At 44.0% G+C, this 21689-nt stretch overlaps 1 protein-coding gene across 3 annotated transcripts in view; it reads left to right on the forward strand.

The window, feature by feature from the left end:
• Positions 1 to 987: 987 nt before the first annotated feature.
• Positions 988 to 21689, forward strand: part of LOC135524568 (phosphatidylinositol 4-phosphate 5-kinase type-1 gamma-like) — a 102277-nt gene continuing 81575 nt past the window's right edge. For all 3 annotated transcript variants that reach the window (XM_064952227.1, XM_064952229.1, XM_064952228.1), the window contains exon 1: positions 988 to 1360. In XM_064952227.1, the coding sequence (XP_064808299.1) occupies positions 1222 to 1360 (139 nt within the window). In that variant the 5' untranslated portion in view covers positions 988 to 1221. The remainder of the gene's footprint in view (positions 1361 to 21689) is intronic.

Consider the following 21689-nt stretch of genomic DNA (forward strand, 5'->3'; position numbering starts at 1 on the left):
ATTCTGGTTTACCAAAATGCATTGACGCTGTCTGCGTTTTCAAAGCATAAGGGCCTGGACACAGCCCTTAGCTGTGGTATATTGGCCATATACCACACACCCCTGAGGTGCCTTATTGCTATTAGAAACTGGTTACCAATGTAATTAGAACACTAAAAAATAATTTGTCATACCTGTGGTATACAGTCTGATATACCACGGCTTTCAGCCAACCAGCATTCAGTGCTCGAACCACACAGTTTATAATCACAAATTAACACTCATGATGAATCTGCATTTGATTAATAATCTACATTAAGACCAGTCAGATTTAATAAAGCTCTGGAGATGGACTAGATGGACTATGGACGGGTCAGGTTAGTTTGAAATGCAGTTCACATTGCCATTCACAACAACAGCTCTTCTTTCAGTTGATTAAGTTAAGAAGAGCTCTTTGCCAACCAGAATAAACTTGAGGACCTGATAGTTGGCAAAATAACAACAAAGCCCAGCCATTCTATAATACCACAAATGCTATTTTCCTTTTAACTCTCCTACCAAGAAGAGCAGAAGCCTTCAAGCCTCTGCAGATGCCTGTCAGTCATTCTGCAACCTGAGGTTTTCCGATGTTGGAAGAGGAGCAGTGCCTCGTCAAGGTGCCAAGGATATCAGACATCAAAGGCAATCCCTGGCTTTTGTTGATGGGAACAATCAATATGTTAGTCAGAGTATTCCATCTTTGTGCAGAATTCATGCTCAATAGATTTGGTCATCATCCATTTTGAAAGGTCATGGACAGGGGCGAAGGTCGGTAGCTAGCCACCCTTTTTGAGGATAAAACCTTTTTCCTCGTCAATTAAAAGAGGAAGGATTCAATCAAGCAGTTAATTTGGTTTATTGTAGCTATATTTAATTTATCATTGCCTTGCACAGGAGAATGCGTGACGTACAGCCAAGTCAATGTCAGCAGTTCTTCAAGAATCAGTCGGAGGGAGACAGAATGCACAGCATCAAGCCAGCGACAGCAGAAAGTGCAGTCGAGCCGAGAGGACCTGTGTCGCCGACGGGCTGATAACCACTGCACGGATGCCTGGTCCATAACGGATATCACACTGAATTTGTTTTAATTTCATCGTATGGTTTAGCTGTAGGACGCTGAATAACAACCGTTCATTTTCTCCGAATCGCGCCATCGCAGTTGGTCTTTCATTCGGAGGGCTTGCCCTTTCTCCGGGAGTCTGGATGGAAGCAGCACTGCCAGTAGCTGAGGGAGCGGTTGGGCTGTCAGAGGCCAGGGAAGCGAGTCCTTTTTCCGGGGCCACAGCATCCGAGGATGCGGACACTGTCATTGGAGTAAGCTATGGAATGGATAGCGACTTCGGTAACTAAATATTTGTATTGATTGTAGCTATATCTGGCATTGTATTAGCTAGCTGTGTTGATGCAGTTCCTGCCGTGGCTGTGGTTCTGTGTTTCATCTTCTTTTAGCCAGGTAACATGGCAAGCTAGCCATGCAAGGGGTGTAAAGCAAGCTATGCGAGCAAGCTGCTAGCCATATCGACTCAGCTAGCTAGCAGGTTAGGCTGACTGTCATTGCGATTACAGCTAACGTTAGCAGCAAGCTAACTCACTGAATGCCACATCAATTTAATTTCATACAGGGTGAAAATAAGTAATTTGTCAAATGTTTAACTTTGACATTCGCAAGCATCCGAAAATTCATTGATGAATAAGCGTGCCAGTAGTAGTGAGGAGTCGACTCCCATTTCTGGTTGTCAAGCTAGCGGAATCGATTCCTAGGATTCAGTATTTTAGCAATGTAGGAAACTATTTGCCGTACACAAACTCTTGCATCTTTCACAGCAAAGAAAGAGCAAGATAGCAAGAGATGGGAGGGGGCACAGCCAGGCATGGGTAGACGTAATAATAAGATGTGGACTATCGCAATGCTGTATGTCGCCATTTCTTGGCTTGCATTGTCTCTCGCAAGTTCACTGAAGTAGGGGTTATCAATGAGTAGGCTGAGCTATTCTACACGCAACAGACCGAAGACCAAACACACACTAGCGTTTTTCATAACGAGGAGCAGGCGAGGGAAAGCGAGTCGGGGCAGTCAGAACCACATCTTTGTAATCTGTATCTAGAAATGTCTTTCTAGCATAGCAATGCCTTGTAAATTAACCAAAAACATATTAACGTGTATATCAGGCTGTCAGTGAGTATGGCTACGCTGTTCTTCGTGGTGCCAGTGAATTGAAGTTGAACATAGACAAATGCATCAGTTTAATTAGGCCTAAATGTGCAATAAACTATTGTGCCCAATTTATTTAATGAACCCCTGGCTGTTGATGTCCTAGGTCAGGGCTCTCCAACCCTGTTTCACCCTATCCCCAGTTGTAAGTAACCTGATTTAATAATTTGCTGGTTGATAAACTGAATCAGATGCGCTAGATTAGGTTTGGAGTGAAAACCTACAGGATAATAGCTCTACAGGAACAGCGTTGGAGAGCCCTGTCCTAGGCAATAGATCGCAAAGCATCATATCCGCGAAACTTTTTGGAAATGGCACATTTTTATTTTCTCATCCATAAACACAGTCAATTGCAAATACGACTCAGCAACTCAAATTAGCAGGATGGGGGGCATTGTTATTAGGAAAAACGTCTACCATGGATTGCTAAAATAATGATAACAATTCATCAATTTACATATTATGGGGAGACCGATTCATTGGACAGCCAAGCACGAGTTATCCGTGTAGCCTATTATCGTTTAAACATGAAGTTGAAATATTTTCACACCTAGAATAAAAAACATGGCTTCCGTTATAAGAGTCAATTATTAGATTTAAAAAATAAAATGACAGCAGAAATATTCTAGTTTCTACACATCACCTAGGCTAAATTGATGAGCAAATGGGCAGCATCGTGCTGATGTCAGTCCTCCAGAACGCAAATGTAGACTTCCTAGTAAGAGTCTGCAATAATGAGGTGGTGTGTGCGCATCCGTTTGTGTATTTTGGGAGTCGAGCAAGAGTCGAATCCTACGACTCGAGGCCAGAAATCCTGGAGCCGTGCATCACTGACTGACAGTGACGCTGCCCTGTAGTGTGTAAAATATGGAAGGTATAGTTTAGCTGTCTAGCTAGCTACTATCTTTGAAATAAATCTGAAGAATGATTTCAAGGATTTGAAAATAATCTCCTTGTTTTATTCATAGCATTTCCCCCCAGTTTGTCTTATTTTTCTATTAACTGTATGCAATACTTCCTGATCCGAGTTCTACCCAGGCCATGATTCTATAGGTCTACTTTGAGGGTATACTTGAAAAGGAGAGCCGCACACTCTAGGGGCTCAGATGCAATAATTTAATAACCTTCTAACCAGCGTTTCGACAGACAAGCTGTCTTCATCAGGGTATAACTTTGAGGTATAGCCTAGGTTACCTATACTGTAATCTATTCAGAAATATTATTATTATTAAAGGTTATGTATGATGGCTGTGCTGCAATGTTTGCAATCCTCTGCAATGGCCAGATGAGAATATTTCATATAGCTGAATTTGAATACACAGTCTCGGTTTTCTCCTCTTGCTATTTTTCTTGGCTGTCAACACTGTGGACTGATTCCAAATCCCTTCATCTGACAGTGCCAGAAACCCACTTGATTAAACCTTTTCTGCATGTCTTCTCTTCTGTAGAGGGCTCTGGAAATAATGAGGTTTGTGAAGGTTCGGCTCGTCTCTGAAATGTTGGTGATAGTGGATTGGCTCTCTTTAAAATCACTTTTCTTATCACTGTATTTTTGGAAGCAAAACTGATGGTTCAAAAAATGAATTTGCCTACTAGGCCATTGCAGTTCCTTATCTGTATTTTTTGTAAGCTCATCCTTCTCATTTAATCTGTTTTAGCCAGGGAATATGATGATAAATAGCTTCATTGCTAGGCCTAACTCTGGCAATTTGACACTGAGAACTACAAATATTGAGTAATGTGCAGTGTTCCTGTCAACTAAATGAGGTGAAGATATTTCTAACATTCACTCCAGCCCAGTTTCACTTTTTGGGGAGATTTATTGATACTTTACAGATTTCTGAAACCAAAAGCTCGCATTTCACATTAAAATGTGGGCCTAACTCTATTTACAGTGCAGTCAACATGGGGCGGCAGGGTAGCCTAGTGGTTAGAGCGTTGGACTAGTAACCGAAAGGTTGCAAGTTCTAACCCCCGAGCTGACAAGGTACAAATCTGTCGTTCTGCCCCTGAACAGGCAGTTAACCCACTGTTCCCAGGCCGTCATTGAAAATAAGAATTTGTTCTTAACTGACTTGCCTAGTAAAATAAAGGTAAAATTAAAAAAAAAAAAAATGCATGTCATGTCACATAACATACTTTAATAGTGGTTGCGTAATAGCAGAATGTGTGCAATGGATTTCCTCCTAACGTGTGTGGAGTTGTTGAGCCAGCTGTGTCAGTCCCGTCATGTCTGGTCTGGTCTTCTTAATCTTCCAGCCTTGACATACAGTTATCATGTCCCTTGTGAGAAAAGCGCTGACTCTGACAAGAGGCAAGGCAATACTTCAGCACAAGACTCCCATGAATCAGTCTAGGGAGGGACATGCAGGAGTGTTGAGGCTTAGCGATTGGTGAAAATAAAAGTTCAGTTTGAGTGTGCAATGTGAATGTACAGGAATGCATGCATGTACAGGAATGCATGCATGGAAAATCTTCACACATAAGAAAACCATTCATGTAGAGAAGTGTAGACTAAATGGACGCCATGCTATTCTGCCACTGGGATTTGTACTGGTACAGTATATCCTACTGCAGAAATAGGCTAAGATAGAGCTGGGACGATAAACCAAAAATGATCGATTCCAACCACTTATTGCAGGCACTTTGCCGATATTGTTTGTTAGGATAATATACTGAACAAAAATATAAATGCAACATGTAAAGTGTAGGTCCCATGTTTCATGAGCTGAAATGAAATGTTCCATACGCACAAAAAGCTTATTTCTCTCAAATTTTGTGCACAATTCTTTTTTACATCCCCTTTGAGCATTTTTCCTTTGCCAAGATAATCCATCCACCTGACAGATGTGGCATATCAAGAAGCTGATTAAACTATGATCATTACACAGGTGCACCTAGGGCCGGGGACAATAAAAGGCTCTCTAAAATGTGCAGTTGTCACAACGCAATGCCACAGATGTCTTATTTTTTGAGGGAGTGTGCAATTGGCATGCTGACTGCAATGTCCACCAGAGCTGTTGCCAGAGAATTGAGTGTTTCTCCACCATAAGTCGCCTCCAACGTTGTTTTAGAGTATTTGGCAGTACTTCCAACTGGCCACACAACTGCAGGCCACGCCAGCCCAGGACCTCCACATTCAGGATCGTCTGAGACCAGGAACATTTCTCTCTGAAGGCCATTTGTGGGGAAAAACTCATTCTGATTGGCTGGGCCAATGCCCTCTTATGGCTGCACCCCTGCCCAGTCATGTGGCATCTGTAGATATGGGCCAACTTTTATTTAAATTGTCTGATTTCCTTATGAACTAACTCATTGTTGCATTTATATTTTTTCAATATAGTAGCCACTAGAGACATTTGATATAAGATTAAACATATATGGGTGATTGTTAATGGAGAAATGGATGGCTACAAACTAACCTTTAAAGTATAATAATTGTACACATTGTTATCACAATATGGATTGTGGTCCATTAGCTTAGATCTAGGCTAATATAGACATTCTTACCCACCAAGGCCAAAATCAACCCGCATTTGTCTGGTGTTAATTTCCCACCCTGAGGCTGATGGTGTTAAGTGAAATATTTGACAATTTAAGTTTAATTTAGACCAAGTAAATGAAAACACCGCTTTCCACAGACATGCAATGAAAGCTTTCCGTGTAGAAATGCCAACTGACAGATGGAGAATTCTCTCACGTAGTCACGGAAATCGATCAGCGTCCCTGGGGATGTTTGATACATCTAACTCCATTCTTTGGAGAGAAAATTAGGCTTGTTTTTCAGGTAACCAACAATGTCACATCACGTGACTAATCAAATAATTTTATTTGGCATATGCGCTGAATACAAGGTGTAGATCTTTGAAATACTTGCAAGCCCTTAACCAACAATGCAGTTTAAAAAATGTCAAACAAAGAGCAGCAGTAAAATAACTAGCGAGGCTATAGACAGTGGGTACCGGTACAGAGTCAATGTGTGGGGACACCGGTTAGTCAAGGTAAAATGTTCATGTTACACATGCCTCTTGGAGGTAACGCAACACCCTGCTACACAACTCCCCGTGGAGTGAAAGAGGTATGGGATTGCAGGTGCGGTAAGGATGACAATTTCACAGTTACTGGGAATTTATTTCCTCCTTCACACAGTAATTTGGAGAAAAGGGGCTGGACGGAACCAAAGAAACTGTTAAAGAGCCCCCTCTCATACCTTACCTATCTTATCACCACCTGGCACGCTAGCCAAAATACAGGTCTTACCTAGTGTGCATAGACAAATACTACAGGTATATGTAATTATAATTACTAATGTAAGTAAACCATTTCAATAAACAGAAACGCAGTCCTTTTGACATGCATGACCGGCTCCAAAATACTTCAACAATTATACAGACCAACAACGACATACCAAGAAGCTCTCTCTTTCCTAACAAAGGAAGACTGGCTTTTATCCAGCTGGAGAAGGAGTCAGTAATTGAAGACAGCTGTATCTCCTGACGAGAGGGCGGGGTCAGATCTCCAATTATCGATGGGGCCGACCAATCAGCTGCTTAGAATTTCAGGAAGCCATCCTGAAACACACACACACAACCAAACCCACAGCACAGAAACTGGGGAACGTAATGCATGTAGGTAGAGTTATTAAAGTGACTATGCATAGATAATAACAGTGAGTTGCAGCAGTGTAAAAGAGGGGGGGCAATGCAAATAGTCTGGGTGGCCATTTGATTGGCTGTTCAGGAGTCTTGGGGTAGAAGCTGTTTAGAAGCCTCTTGGACCTGGACTTGGTGCTCCGGTACCGCTTGCCATGTGGTAGCAGAGAGAACAGTCTATGACTAGAGTGGCTGGGGGATTTGACAATTTTTTTTTTTAGGGCCTTCTTCTGACACCACCTGGGATAGAGGTCCTGGTTGGCAGGAAGCTTGGCCCCAGTGATGTACTGGGCCGTACCAACTACCCTCTGTAGTGCCTTGCGGTCCGAGGCCGAGCAGTTGCCATACCAGGCAGTGATGCAACCAGTCAGGATGCTCTCGATGATGCAGTTGTAGAACCCAGTGAGGATCTGAGGACCCATGACAAATTTTTTCAGTCTCCTGAGGAGTAATAGGTTTTGTTGTGCCCTCTTCACGACTGTCTGTCTGATGTGCTTGGACCATGTTCTCACATAGGTGTTCCTTTTGTCCATGTGGGAAAGGGCAGTGTGGAGTCAGAGATGGCATCATCTGTGGATCTGTTTGGGCGGTATGGATGATCATTTAAGCTACTGGTGATATCTCCCCAACCTGACACTCCTGTTGTGTAAAAATTCAACCTGAGATTATTTGGCTTCCCTGCTGATATTTGTGTGTTTTATTGAAGTTATGTCAGGAAGAATTCTGTCTAACATTCCAGGTCCTTTCACTATGCTATCTTGACTTCACGGTCAAGTCTAAATGTAGCTACTCGTCTTTCACTCATACTTCCACCCCGCACACACCCGTTAAAGTCATGTGTGTTTGTGCCACGCCTTATGGTACCACCCTGCATACCACTGCTGGCTTGCTTCTGAAGCTAAGCAGGGTTGGTCTTGGTCAGTTCCTGGATGGGAGACCAGGTGCTGCTGGAAGTGGTGTTGGAGGGCCAGTAGGAGGCACTCTTTCCTCTGGTCTATAAAAAAATATCCCAATGCCCCAGGGCAGTGACACTGCCCTGTAATGGGTGCCATCTTTTGGATGGGACGTTAAACGGGTGTCCTGACTCTCTGAGGTCATTAAAGATCCCATGGCACTTATTGTAAGAGTAGGGGTGTTAACCTCGGTGTCCTGGCTAAATTCCCAATCTGGCCCTCAAACCATCACGGTCACCTAATAATCCCCAATTTACAATTGGCTCATTCATCCCCCTCCTCTCCCCTGTAACTATTCTCCAGGTCGTTGCTGCAAATGAGAACGTGTTCTCAGTCAACTTACCTGGTATAATAACCGATAAATAAATAAAAATGGTGTAGATCTTCTAATTACGAGGTTCAGCTGATAAGCCATAATGGACTGATTTGTAGGTGCTCCAGCTCCACAGGCCAACTTCATCTGCTGCTGTCTGCTCAGATTGGCTCTTTCCTTGGCCATTGTTTGGTCAGATAAGAGATCATAAAGGTGCATGCTTAGTTGACAGCCTGACCATTCTAAATAAGTAGAGTAGGCCTAAGCCATCCAATAGGCCAAGGCTATTCACTATATCATCATAACCTATGGAAAGAGGAACAAACATACATTGAACAATGTAAGTGCCACGCACTCAAGGAAATTTAGCAGCACAATGAAAAATTATTTGAGATACTAAAGTTAGAATCTCACATTTTTATAGGTGCATTGGTGCTCCTAAGTTTTCATTCCAGGTAGCACAGCAAAATATTTCGGGGCATATGTAAGTAAAATGGTCGCACTGTAGTGCCCTGTAATCAGAATGTTACTGCTGAATAAGGATAAGATCTCACTGATCTGTGGTTGATTGGGACTATTGTTCTATGACAATGTTGTCTGTAATATATGGACTCCATTAGAGCTGGGACATTAAACCAAAAATGACTGACACCGATCACTTATCACAGGCATTTTTCTGATATTGTTCATTGCGATAAGTAGGCTATACTTGACTAATGTGAAGTTTGACACTTTGTGTGCTGTTATTGGTGATTGTTAATGGGACAACTGATGGCTACAACCATAAGTAGTCGTTTTTAAAGGATAATAATAATAATAATAATAATAATAAAACTTATCGTTCTATTTATCATTATCGCATCAATTCAGGAAATTTATCCCGATTCTGGATTTTTTTGTCCATATCGCCCAGCTCTACTCCCCATATTGTTGACTGTTAATTCTACATGAGATCATCACGTTACTTAGTGAGAATATGGTGTGGGGGTAACCGTGGCTCGTGAAATAACCATCTCACCATTTTGTTCCATTCAGGCCTTCACACTCAAGCAACTGTCATTTTTCTCTTTAGATCAATGAACAGTTCCTCTGTCAGGCTGACATAATTCATCTCACTTAGGCATGCCCTACCTCCTCTCCTTGGTTCTCTCCTGCCACCAGCCTCATCCTCTCATCTCCTTGGTTCTCTCCTGCCCCCAGCCTCATCCTCCCCTCTCCTTGGTTCTCTCCTGCCCCCAGCCTCATCCTCCCCTCTCCTTGGTTCTCTCCTGCCCCCAGCCTCATCCTCCCCTCTCCTTGGTTCTCTCCTGCCCCCAGCCTCATCCTCCCCTCTCCTTGGTTCTCTCCTGCCCCCAGCCTCATCCTCTCCTCTCCTTGGTTCTCTCCTGCCCCCAGCCTCATCCTCCCCTCTCCTTGGTTCTCTCCTGCCCCCAGCCTCATCCTCCCCTCTCCTTGGTTCTCTCCTGCCCCCAGCCTCATCCTCCCCTCTCCTTGGTTCTCTCCTGCCCCCAGCCTCATCCTCTCCTCTCCTTGGTTCTCTCCTGCCCCCAGGCTCATCCTCCCCTCTCCTTGGTTCTCTCCTGCCCCCAGCCTCATCCTCCCCTCTCCTTGGTTCTCTCCTGCCCCCAGCCTCATCCTCCCCTCTCCTTGGTTCTCTCCTGCCCCCAGCCTCATCCTCTCCTTGGTTCTCTCCTGCCCCCAGCCTCATCCTCTCATCTCCTTGGTTCTCTCCTGCCCCCAGCCTCATCCTCCCCTCTCCTTGGTTCTCTCCTGCCTCCAGCCTCATCCTCCCCTCTCCTTGGTTCTCTCCTGCCCCCAGCCTCATCCTCCCCTCTCCTTGGTTCTCTCCTGCCCCCAGCCTCATCCTCTCATCTCCTTGGTTCTCTCCTGCCCCCAGCCTCATCCTCTCATCTCCTTGGTTCTCTCCTGCCCCCAGCCTCATCCTCTCCTCTCCTTGGTTCTCTCCTGCCCCCAGCCTCATCCTCTCATCTCCTTGGTTCTCTCCTGCCCCCAGGCTCATCCTCCCCTCTCCTTGGTTCTCTCCTGCCCCCAGGCTCATCCTCCCCTCTCCTTGGTTCTCTCCTGCCCCCAGCCTCATCCTCTCATCTCCTTGGTTCTCTCCTGCCCCCAGGCTCATCCTCCCCTCTCCTTGGTTCTCTCCTGCCCCCAGGCTCATCCTCCCCTCTCCTTGGTTCTCTCCTGCCCCCAGCCTCATCCTCTCATCTCCTTGGTTCTCTCCTGCCCCCAGCCTCATCCTCTCATCTCCTTGGTTCTCTCCTGCCCCCAGCCTCATCCTCTCCTCTCCTTGGTTCTCTCCTGCCCCCAGCCTCATCCTCTCCTCTCCTTGGTTCTCTCCTGCCCCCAGCCTCATCCTCCCCTCTCCTTGGTTCTCTCCTGCCCCCAGCCTCATCCTCCCCTCTCCTTGGTTCTCTCCTGCCTCCAGCCTCATCCTCTCCTCTCCTTGGTTCTCTCCTGCCCCCAGCCTCATCCTCCCCTCTCCTTGGTTCTCTCCTGCCACCAGCCTCATCCTCCCCTCTCCTTGGTTCTCTCCTGCCCCCAGCCTCATCCTCCCCTCTCCTTGGTTCTCTCCTGCCTCCAGCCTCATCCTCTCATCTCCTTGGTTCTCTCCTTCCTCCATCCTCAGAGTCCACACTTGTAGCACACCTCTCCCCTCCCCTTGTTAGTCAGTGAATTCCTTGGCTCAGCCACTCGTTCCTCAGCATCCATCCCTCTCTCCTTATCTCTCCCTCTCTGTACTCTTCTGTAGGCTGCTGCTGTCAGAAACGCTGACAGTGGCACAATGGTGTGCCTGCTACCATTGATGGGAACAGATGGGAACATCCTTGTTTTTTGGCTGTTTGTTTGGCTACCCTTGTCCATAGGTTTTCATGTAAGCCCAGTTTTCCATTTTAATTATTTTGAAAAATCATGGAAGCACCATCGTCATTACCTCTACTCTGTCTGTGTCAGTCTGCAGGTGAGGGCTGAGCTCAACTTCAGTTCAGACTTTACTACACTGATGACTTCAGTGTCATGCTGCCCTGTTGTGTACCCTCAGAGGACTTTCAAACCAAAGGTTGTTGTTGATTCTAGTTACAAGGTGGGTGCTGTGCACACTGTTAAGTAGAGCTGTTATAATTTCCTATCCTCTTACTAAAGTCTGTGAGAATCTAGAGCTGTTTGAAGCTAGCTCGGTCCCCGCTAAATCCTCTGTATCAAAACCTTTCCAGATGATTGTTCCTTTTTTTGTGTGGATTATCTCCTCCTCTAATGCCTCTGTATTTTATCTTCAAAGATGTTAGGACTTCGAAGTCCAGAGTCTGCATGACACAGTGAAGTGTTTAGACTGGGAATTCTCTGTTTCAGTGTTCAAGTGTTTATACTAAGGAGAGTTTATCTCAGTCTTCACTGCTTTACCTGTCTCTGAACATGAAGGCATATTAGCAGCGGTTTCTCCTAAAGCATGGGAGGTATTCAGGGGTGATAGTTCACACGGGTAATGTTTTGAGAGCAGTAGTCATCTGTGCGAAAGCCACTTCATTTTGCCTGCTAAAGGCGCTGTGGCACACCGGATTATTTATGACAGTATCATTCAATGACTCATCATTATGGGTCAAAATCCAGACATTATCATAGAACTCCTCAGGGGCCAGTAATATCAACTATATTGCTGGACGGCTAGCAGCCATTCTGCACGGACCTTTAAGACCCACAACAACGTAACCTGCTCTAGTAAAGTAGATCTGAATTCTGTCTTAGTCAGATGGCCACACAGGTTAGCATAACTCAATCAATTATTTACTGCACTGAATATTCTACTTTACAAGCTAGGTTTCCATCCAATTGACAAGAGATTTTCATGCTAATATTCTAGTATCTGCATAAAGAAATTATGCGCATTTTCCCACCAGTGGTGTTTCCACCAAATGGAATTGTTGCAGATAAAAGTCAGTGCATGTTCACATAGTGCACACAAAATGTACTTATTGGTTTATAGAAGCAGGTACCCACGTGCCATCTCCTCATTGGTTATACCCACGTGGGTGATTGAAAGACGAACTGTTTTGCCAGTTGTTGTGGTAATACTATGAAAGGGTAGATGCCAATCACCATATAAGTTCAAAGATGAAAAAGCCTGTAAGGAGGAGAAATGACTAGAAACGATATGGTTGACCGTTTAAATGCGTTTTATTAATTGTCGGAGTAGAGGACCTTGTGCATTTCAGGTAAAATAACAACTCAATGTTTATACCCCAGGACATATTAGCTAGCAACAGCAAGCTATAGCTAAATAGGACAAATTAGCTAGCAACAGCAAGCTAGCTAAATAGGACAAATTAGCTAGCAACAGCAAGCTAACTAGCTAAATTGCCATACATCTTTAATGCTTTTCGACCTGTTCCCAAATTAATGTCATTGGTTCAGAGTTTGTTTTGATATTTTAACCTGCGTGTCGTGATTGCGTTTGGTGCAGGGGGACAAAATACATTTATGCACGATGGAGCACGCCCACAGCCGGTTTGGGTTCCATGTAAAGGCAGACTGCTAGAGGCGTCACTACAAATCCGGGGCTGTGATCCCGGGCTGCTTGATCCCGGGCTGTGTCACAGCCAGCTGTGACTGGGAGACCCATAAGGCGGCACACGATTGGCCCAGCGTCATCCGGGTTCGGGGAGGGTTTGGCCGGCTGGGATGTCCTTGTCCCATCGCGCTCTTGATGAATCTGAGCACATAGCGACCACATCTGGCGACCAGGCGCATGCATGCTGACTTCAATCGCCAGCTGTATGATGTTTCGTCCAACACAATGGTGCGGCTGGCTTCCGGGTTAAGCGAGCTGTGTGTCAAGAAGCAGTGCAGCTTGGCGGGGTTGTGTTTCGGAGGATGCATGGCTCTCGACCTTCACCTCTCCCGAGTCTGTACGTGATTTGCAGCGATGGGAAAAGACTGTAATTACCAATTTGGATATCACACAATTGGGGAGAAAAGGGGCTAAAAAGCCCCCCCCCCCCCAAATTGTTTTATTTTTAAAAATATATATATTTATAACAAATGTGCCTATTCTGGTCTTGGCACGTGCGCTATAGCCAACAGTTTCCAGATACAGTGTGGGTAGGCTAGTCTATATAATGAGATTATTATGGATAAGAGCGAGAATATTTTATTTGTCAAAGCATCGATCATCTTATCACCAGAAAAAGACCATAAATATTTATTGGAGAGGAGAATCAAGATCACGGTGTACTTTCACAACCCTGCCAAGTTAATCATAGTTTACAGTATTTCATCTGTAGCCTAATAAACTGCATGGGTTTCCCGAGTCGTAGTGGGAGGACCACACACCATGCCATCGCGTGACTCCATTTAACTCGATCTCATGGTTGTTCAATAAATATTTGCTCATAAAATAACTTCCACCGTAATTTCTCGCATAATTACTTTTACTGACAAAATGATCCCACCATGTCTAACGAACTAATGGTCTGTCGGTATTTATAAAATTGTACGGAAACTTCATCTTTCCATCATAGTTGTCCTGTTTTTTTTATATACGGTATGACTTTACTCTCATAACTATATATGAAAACATGGCTACTGTAATTGATGAATGCAGACTTTGAGTCGGCACCATTGATGCAATGTTTCACAAAGTAGAGAGATAAGCTGGAGGGGTTATGAATCTTTAATGGTCGTGAACAGTGAGGAAATTCATTCATTATACAGCGGAGCTGGTGAACTTATTGAACCTTCTCTCTACTGGTTGCCATTCATTCAAAGCCATGTCTATCATTCATGACTCTTAGGCCATGGAGTTGGCTCTAGTCAGTGATTCATTTCAGTGTTTGGCAGAAGTTGTGTGTAAAACATTACACTATCATTTTTTTATCACTTACCTACATGTTACTATATTTTACTGTTAGGTCTTGTTGCTATGCATAAGACATTTCTGTCTGGATTTATCCTTACTCTAGAAGCTGTCATCTTTCTCCATACTTCAGCAGTCAAGATTTACACTCAGACTGCCCTTCCCAGCCTTTTTGCATTCAGCAGGGTTTAGTACACATTCAATGATTTCTGTCTAAGCACACAAGCAGGACACCTTTACACATAGGCTAGGCCTGGGAGGAGGGCTCAGGAGAAAATTGCAGCTCAGTAAGGCTCACATCTTTGAAGTATGAGTCAAACCGAGTCAGGCCTCAGGCTGTTGCACAGGGTGGAGATATTGCCTCAACATGCATCTGACGGTTAGCCTGGAGTCCATTGTAATGCAGTATTTGCACAGACATGGGCTGAGCTTTGAGAGAACCGACCAGTTTTTTTTGCGGGGGGGTGAACCAATAGCTGTGCTGGAATGAGAACAACATGGGTGTCAGTTCCGTTGGCACGGAGCGGGTGGATGAGAGTAAAGGACCGGAATGGTCGGTAGTGGAAAGACATGGGAAGAAGAGAGGTCATGATACAGAAAGCAGTGAAGCGTGCTACTTTGTCCTGGACCTGCTGTTTTCGACTCGCTCTCTCTACCGCACCTGCAGTCTCTAACTCTGAATGATCGGCTATGAAAAGCCAACTGACATTTACTCCTGATGTGTTGACCTGTTGCACCCTCGACAACCACTGTGATTATTATTATTTGACCCTGCTGGTCAAAAAGCACAGATCGGATTCCTTAGTTTCAATGTTAGAGAATTTGTCCCATATGCACTGCAGTGATTTAAATCCCAAAGAATGGGTCATGTAGCTGCTCGGTGTAAAGGAAAGAAAAGATGTGTGGGAGAAGTTAGGGGTTTATTTGGTTTTGAATTTTATTTTCATGTTAGTACAGAATTTAGCAGATCATGATTGATAGTACATTCTAACGCAGTAGGTGGCGCCACGCACTTTAAAAGTTTGTTTGTGGACCGCCATGATTTCATAGAAGAAGACGACACTTGACTGGCATTTTTTTTTTATGGTGTAAATTTTCCAGGATGTACTAGATTTAATATAGCTAACAACACATATAATAGGTGAGATATGGAGACAGAGAAGATGCTTGCTTCTGGTTCATAATTATGGATGTAGGGCATACAGCCAAGAGCACTATGGTGGAGTGTTTTTCAAGAGTTCTTTTGGTCCAAACTGCTGCTGAAGACCCTTGATTTACCACTGCCAGCTGTCCTGCCAGGTACAACAATGCCAAGTCCTTGTGTTTTCCTGGGAGATGCAACTTTCCCCCTACATGAGAGCCTCTTGCGCCCTTATCCAGGTATGTTGATAATAGAATGTTGGAAACAATTTCACTTTTTCTGTTTCTAATTTCCCTTGAACCCCAAAACAAACTAAAATGTCATCATAATATATACACAAAGTGTTCCGAACTGTTTCGGTTGGGAAGCGGTCGTCTTTGCCCTATGCCAAAACTGAACTTGGATCCACGTTAAGTCATCGGCATGCTTCCCAGCCAAAACCGTTCGGAGGAGTTCATGCATATGATGACATTTTGTGTCGTTTTTTTTTTTTCCCATTTTGGACTTCTTGTGTTGTTCGGGCACACAAACATTTTTCTGGAGGCAAGCTGAAGTCTGTAGCCGAAGTCTCTGCCCCTTTGTGGGTGATTGGCCAACAGTGCGGATTCTTCAATAAAGCCTTTATCATTCAATGAGAGACGACTTGTTTTCATGCACATTTTTTTCATTGAGAAATACTGCACCAAATTATGTAAAATTGAGTGACTACGTCAATTTATGACCAGATTTCTTGCTTTAAATTAATTCAAACTATTTTGAGGACGTGTATAATGGCGACGGTGTCTCAAAATGGACAAACAGTACTATTGTAGCTTTTTTCTTGTTTTTAAGATGTCTTTTAAGGGAGTATGCATGCGGGCATGCATGTTCGGTTCTCCTAGTCGAGTTCGGCTAGTTGCCAGCCGAACTGAAGCATGCTGACGCCTTTAGGTAGCAATAATATCCTTTGCCACCATTGTCCTACAACACGACATAGGGCCCGAACCAGCCATGAATATTCAATAAATAATTTTAACGTTTCTTTCCAGAAGATTTCTCACTTACATGATTGCTGCATTAAGTACTGCAGTGCATCTCCTCATGGACTGCACCAGATTTGCCAGTTCTTGCTGTGAGACGTTACCCCACTCTTCCACCAAGGCACCTGCAAGTTCCCGGACATTTCTGGGGGGAATGGCGCAAGCCCTCGCTCTCCGATCCAACAGGTCCCAGACGTGCTCAATGGGATTGAGATCCGGACGCTTCGCTGGCCATGTCAGAACACTGACATTCTTGACTTGCAGGAAATCACGCACAGAACGAGCAGTATGGCTGGTGGCATTGTCATGCTGGAGGGCCATGTCAGGATGAGCCTGCAGGAAGAGTACCACATGAGAGAGGAGGATTACTTCCGTGTAACACACAGCGTTGAGATTGCCTGCAAGACAACAAGCTCAGTCCGATGATGCTGTGACACACCTCCCCAGACCACCTCCAAATCGATCCCGCTCCAGAGTACAGGCCTCGGTGTAACACTCATTCCCTCGACGATAAACGCAAATCCGACCGTCACCCCTGGTGAGACAAAACCGTGACTCGTCAGTGAAGAGCACTTTTTGCCATACAGCTATAAGGCGACGTTGTATCCGGTGATGTCAGGTGAGGACCTGCCTTACAACAGGCCTACAAGCCCTCAGTCCAGCCTCTTCCAGCTTATTGCGGACAGTCTGAGCACTGATTTGGGGGATTGTCCGTTCTTGGTTGAACTCGGGCAGTTGTTGTTGCCATCCTGTACCTGTCCCGCAGGTGTGATGTTCGGATGTACTGATCCTGTGCAGGTGTTGCTACATGTGGTCTGCACTGCGAGGATGATCAGCTGTCTGTCCTGTCTCCCTGTAGCTCGGTCTTAGGCGTCTCACAGTACGGACATTGTAATTTATTGCCCTAGTCACATCTGCAGTCCTCTTGCCTCCTTGAGCATGCCTAAGGCACGTTCACGCAGATGAGGGGACAATGGGCATCTTTCTTTTGGTGTTTTTCAGAGTCAGTAGAAAGGCCTCTTTAGTGTCCTCTAAGTTTTCATAACTGTGACCTTAATTGCCTAACGTCTGTAAGCTGTTAGTGTCTTAACGACCGTACCACAGGTACATGTTCATTTAATTGTTTATGGTTCATTGAACAAGCATGGGAAACAGTGTTTAAACCCTTTACAATGAAGATCTATGAAGTTAATTTGTAAAAATCCAAATATCTTTGAAAGACAGGGTCCTGAAAAGGGGACGCTTGTTGTTTTTTGCTGAGTTTAGATTAATTTTCATCAGATGACAACAGAAGTGCAATGCTAGCAACCACACAAATGAGCTTACAATGAAAAAGTAATATCTTTCTTGCAGAAACAATGCATGGCCATTATATTTCGAATGTTTATCATAGAAGTATATAGCCAGCAACATTTCAGTATGTTTTGCTTGAAGTTAGTCTTGCATTTTATTGGAGAAAAGTAGAGTACACTGAGAAAAGTACCGAAAAGTAGCTACACATCCGTCAGAGCGTTCGTCATCTGAGTGGAGAAGTGCAACTAAGCCACAAAATGTGTCTAATGCCAAGCAGAAATTACAATAACACGCATTTTAACATCTGCGTTCACAAAACTCACTAAGATACAGTATTTGTTGTGCGTTTGATCTTTTGTTTCTGTGTGAAAAATGCAGAATTCTGCATTAACGCAACAGCTGAATTCAGGACACAGATTGTAGTTTTTATGCCATGATATCAGGAACTGGTGGCGAAGTTTGATGAAACAATTCCGAATGAAATGAATACATCAGATGACAAATATTTAAGGAGAGCGTATCGATATATACAATCCCAAAATTAGCAGTTACTGTCAATAGTAAAACAAAGCTTTTAAAATATGTTTGAGTGAACCTGAATGCAGAAAATGTATGGGAAAGTTGCTTCTGGACACGGTAGATACCTTCTCACCACTGTATCAGTAAAAAAAGCACATCCCCTTCATAATCGACGCATCGTGTCAACAAAAACAAAATCTATTTTCCCCGACTCTGAATGCAGGAGGACTTGGAGTTAGGTGTCAGCCAGACTATCTGACAGTACCTAGCCACACATTTCACAAGTTTGTCTCTGACATGGAAGGGCATGTTTTTAGCTCCTTATTCAACCGTAGTCCCTCCATATAAAGCTGTGGTTGAGCGATCTATGGTCACCCTCTTGCTGAGCCCAGATGAGGTCCTTTGTAGCTTAGTTGGTGGAGCATGGTGCTTGTAACGCCATGGTAATGGGTTTGATTCCCGGGACCATACATACGTAAAATGTATGCACGCATGACTAAGTTTCTTTGTAGAAAAGTGTCGTCTAAATGGCATTTTATATATTGTTGTTTTGACCAGCCAAACCCAGGAATTTGGGAAGGTGTGCATTGCTACTGCTGCGCCCATACAGCGTTTACGCTATGGCTCCTGAGTCAGACTCTAGTCAAGGTAAACAAGAGCATTAGCTCTTAATCACCAGAGGAAAATGTGCTGCTCTCATCCATCACCACCCTGATTATTAATGGTGTAAACTGAATGCAACAGAACCTAGCTGCTACACATGCTTTTTAACTGCCATGCTCCCCTAAGTTCACCCTAAAAGGACTTTCATGCTGCTCACAACAACTCTCTGCAGTTTTTGGGATCAGTGAGGGATAACCACTCAGTTCTGATCCAAGGACCCAGTAAGTGATGAAAACAGAAACTGTGTGTGTGTGTGTGAGTGAGTGATCCCATCTCCTCACTGCCTGGAGGTCTGAGCTGTTTTTAACTCCGCCTAAGGAGCAGGACGCAGCTCTGCTCCCGGTGGCCCTACAGAAGCACACATCTCCCTAAGGGGGGATATCCTGACACACGCAGCCAAAGTATTGGTGCTCAACAATCCTCTGTCTACCTGACAGTGTGGGAAAGAAAACCAAAGACCCTAAAATAAAGGGTTATTTTTACAACATGATCTAGATTTGTGCTCAGTTCACCCGTCCTCCTGACAGATTCACGTATTTAGTCGTTCCAATATTGACACATTGTTCTCTGCAGATGTTCATATCCTGTCTACTCTAGGTTAGAGCATTGGACTAGTAACCGAAAGGTTGCAAGTTCAAATCCCTGAGCTGACAAGGTACAAAATCTGTCGTTCTGCCCCTGAACAGGCAGTTAACCCACTGTTCCTAGGGCGTCATTGAAAATAAGAATTTGTTCTTAACTGACTTGCCTAGTAAAATAAAAAAATAGGTTTCATAAACTGGCTATGATGAAGCCCAACAAACCAATCTATGTGTGTTGACATCTCTGTGTGCTGGAGCATGATGTTCAACAAACCACAATCTGTCTGTCCCAGCCAAGCAGGGTTTCTGGGTCCATCTCCATCATTCCCATTGAGACCGATGGGAGAGAGCATTAAGTCAGAAGGGAGCCAGAGTCGGAAACTGCAGGGCTCCACTCAGGCAGGCAGTGTTATAGCCCTAAGGAGGTTATGCTAGAGCCATGTAGAAGGAAGAGAAGCAGAGCATTATGGACTCAGAGACTGACTGGCTTTTACTGCTGCATTTCATGTGTCAAGTCCTTACTTGTTTTGAGTGTTGGGAGTTCAGGTGGCGCTTTGCACTTCATCAAACAAAGGAAAGGAGGGGTGCTCAACAACAATGACAAATATCATGAGAAGGGCTTACCAAGAAAAACTTCCAGAAGTGGTAATTGAAGGTAGAAATAAGATTGAGAGATGTATTTATTTTAGCTGACTTTATTCCATTGTACTGGATATGAAGAGGTGACTGACGTTTTGATGTCAAGCTGACGTCTTCTTGCTTTTTCGGTTAAGTGCTCCAAGTCCTTTCTAACTCGAATTAGTCATTTGGATGTTTTTCAAGCCCTTCTGTGGTTGTTTATTATTTTTTGTCTTCCACATCAGTGCATGATCTATGAGAAAGTTCAAATTGCCCATGTATATCTTAATTATTATTTGACTGTAAATGACTCTGCAGTCCAGGTCATGGTTTTGAGTCTATCAGTCTGCTGTCAATCAGACCCCAGCAGTCAGCAAAGTGGACATGGCTTTAATAAAGATACCATTTAATGCTTTGATTTTTCCTGAGGTGAATAGCTGAGTTCAGTTTTGGTTGTGGTTTTGGTTTTGATATGAAATGTATTAAGCACTTTTGTCTTCTGGTCTCAATGGATCATCAGTCTTTTTTTCTTTCTTTTTTAAGAAGAGAAGTTAGAGAAGCAGTAATGAGCATGCAGCCATTGCCTTTCATGGATAGGAAAGACCACAAAAGTTTTGTGTTTGCAATGGTAGTCGGTGCCAATACACCAGGTTCCAACCTCAGCTTCAGTATATTGTTATTTTTCTGCTTTTGAAGTCCACAACACTCACCAGTCCTGACAAGACTACTATGTCCTGGCACAGTTAGGCTAAATTGGGGATTACAGTATTAACAAATATTTGTATAATTTATCCAAGATGGTCTATTCAGACCCCTTCCCTTTTTCCACATTTTGTTACGTTACAGCCTTATTCTAAAATTGATTAAATTAATGTTTTCCGTCATCGTCAACACATCATAAAGCGACAAAGTGAAACAGATTTTTAGAAATGTTTGCAAATGTACAGTGGGTCAAAAAAGTATTTAGTCAGCCACCAATTGTGCAAGTTCTCCCACTTAAAAAGATGAGAGAGGCCTGTAATTTATCATAGGTACACTTCAACTATGACAGACAAAATGAGGGGAAAAATCCAGAAAATCATATTGTAGGATTTTTAATGAATTTATTTGCAAATTATGGTGGAAGTTTTTTTTTCAGGACCCCGTCTTTCAAAGATAATTTGTAAAAATCCAAATAACTTCACATATCTTCATTGTAAAGCGTTTAAACACTGTTTCCCATGCTTGTTCAATGAACCATAAACAATTAACGACCGTTCCGCAGGTGCATGTTCATTAAGACACTAACAGCTTACAGACGTTAGGCAATTAAGGTCACAGTTATGAAAACGTAGGACACGAGGCCTTTCTCCTGACTCTGAAATACACCAAAAGAAAGATGTCCAGGGTCCCTGTTCATCTGCAAGGAGGCATGAGGACTGCAGGGCAATAAATTGCAATGTCAGTACTGTGAGACGCCTAAGACAGCGCTACAGGGAGACAGGACGGACAGCTGATCGTCCTCGCAGTGGCAGACCACATGTAACAACAGGAACGGAACAAACCCACCATCGTTGGACCAGACAGGACTGGCAAAAAGTGCTCTTCACTGACGAGTCACGGTTTATCACCAGAGGTGATGGTCGGATTTGTGTTTATTGTCGAAGGAATGAGCGTTACACCCGAGGCCTGTACTCTGGAGCGGGATCAATTTAGAGGTGGAGGGTCTGTCATGGTCTGGGGCGGTGTGTCACAGCATCATCGGACTGAGCTTGTCGTTATTGCAGACAATCTCAACGCTGTGAGTTACAGGGAAGACATCCTCCACTCTCATGTGGTACTCTTCCTGACATGACCCTCCA

This window comes from Oncorhynchus masou, chromosome 31 (genome assembly GCF_036934945.1).
Source record: "Oncorhynchus masou masou isolate Uvic2021 chromosome 31, UVic_Omas_1.1, whole genome shotgun sequence".
NCBI classification, from domain to species: Eukaryota; Metazoa; Chordata; class Actinopteri; order Salmoniformes; family Salmonidae; genus Oncorhynchus; species Oncorhynchus masou.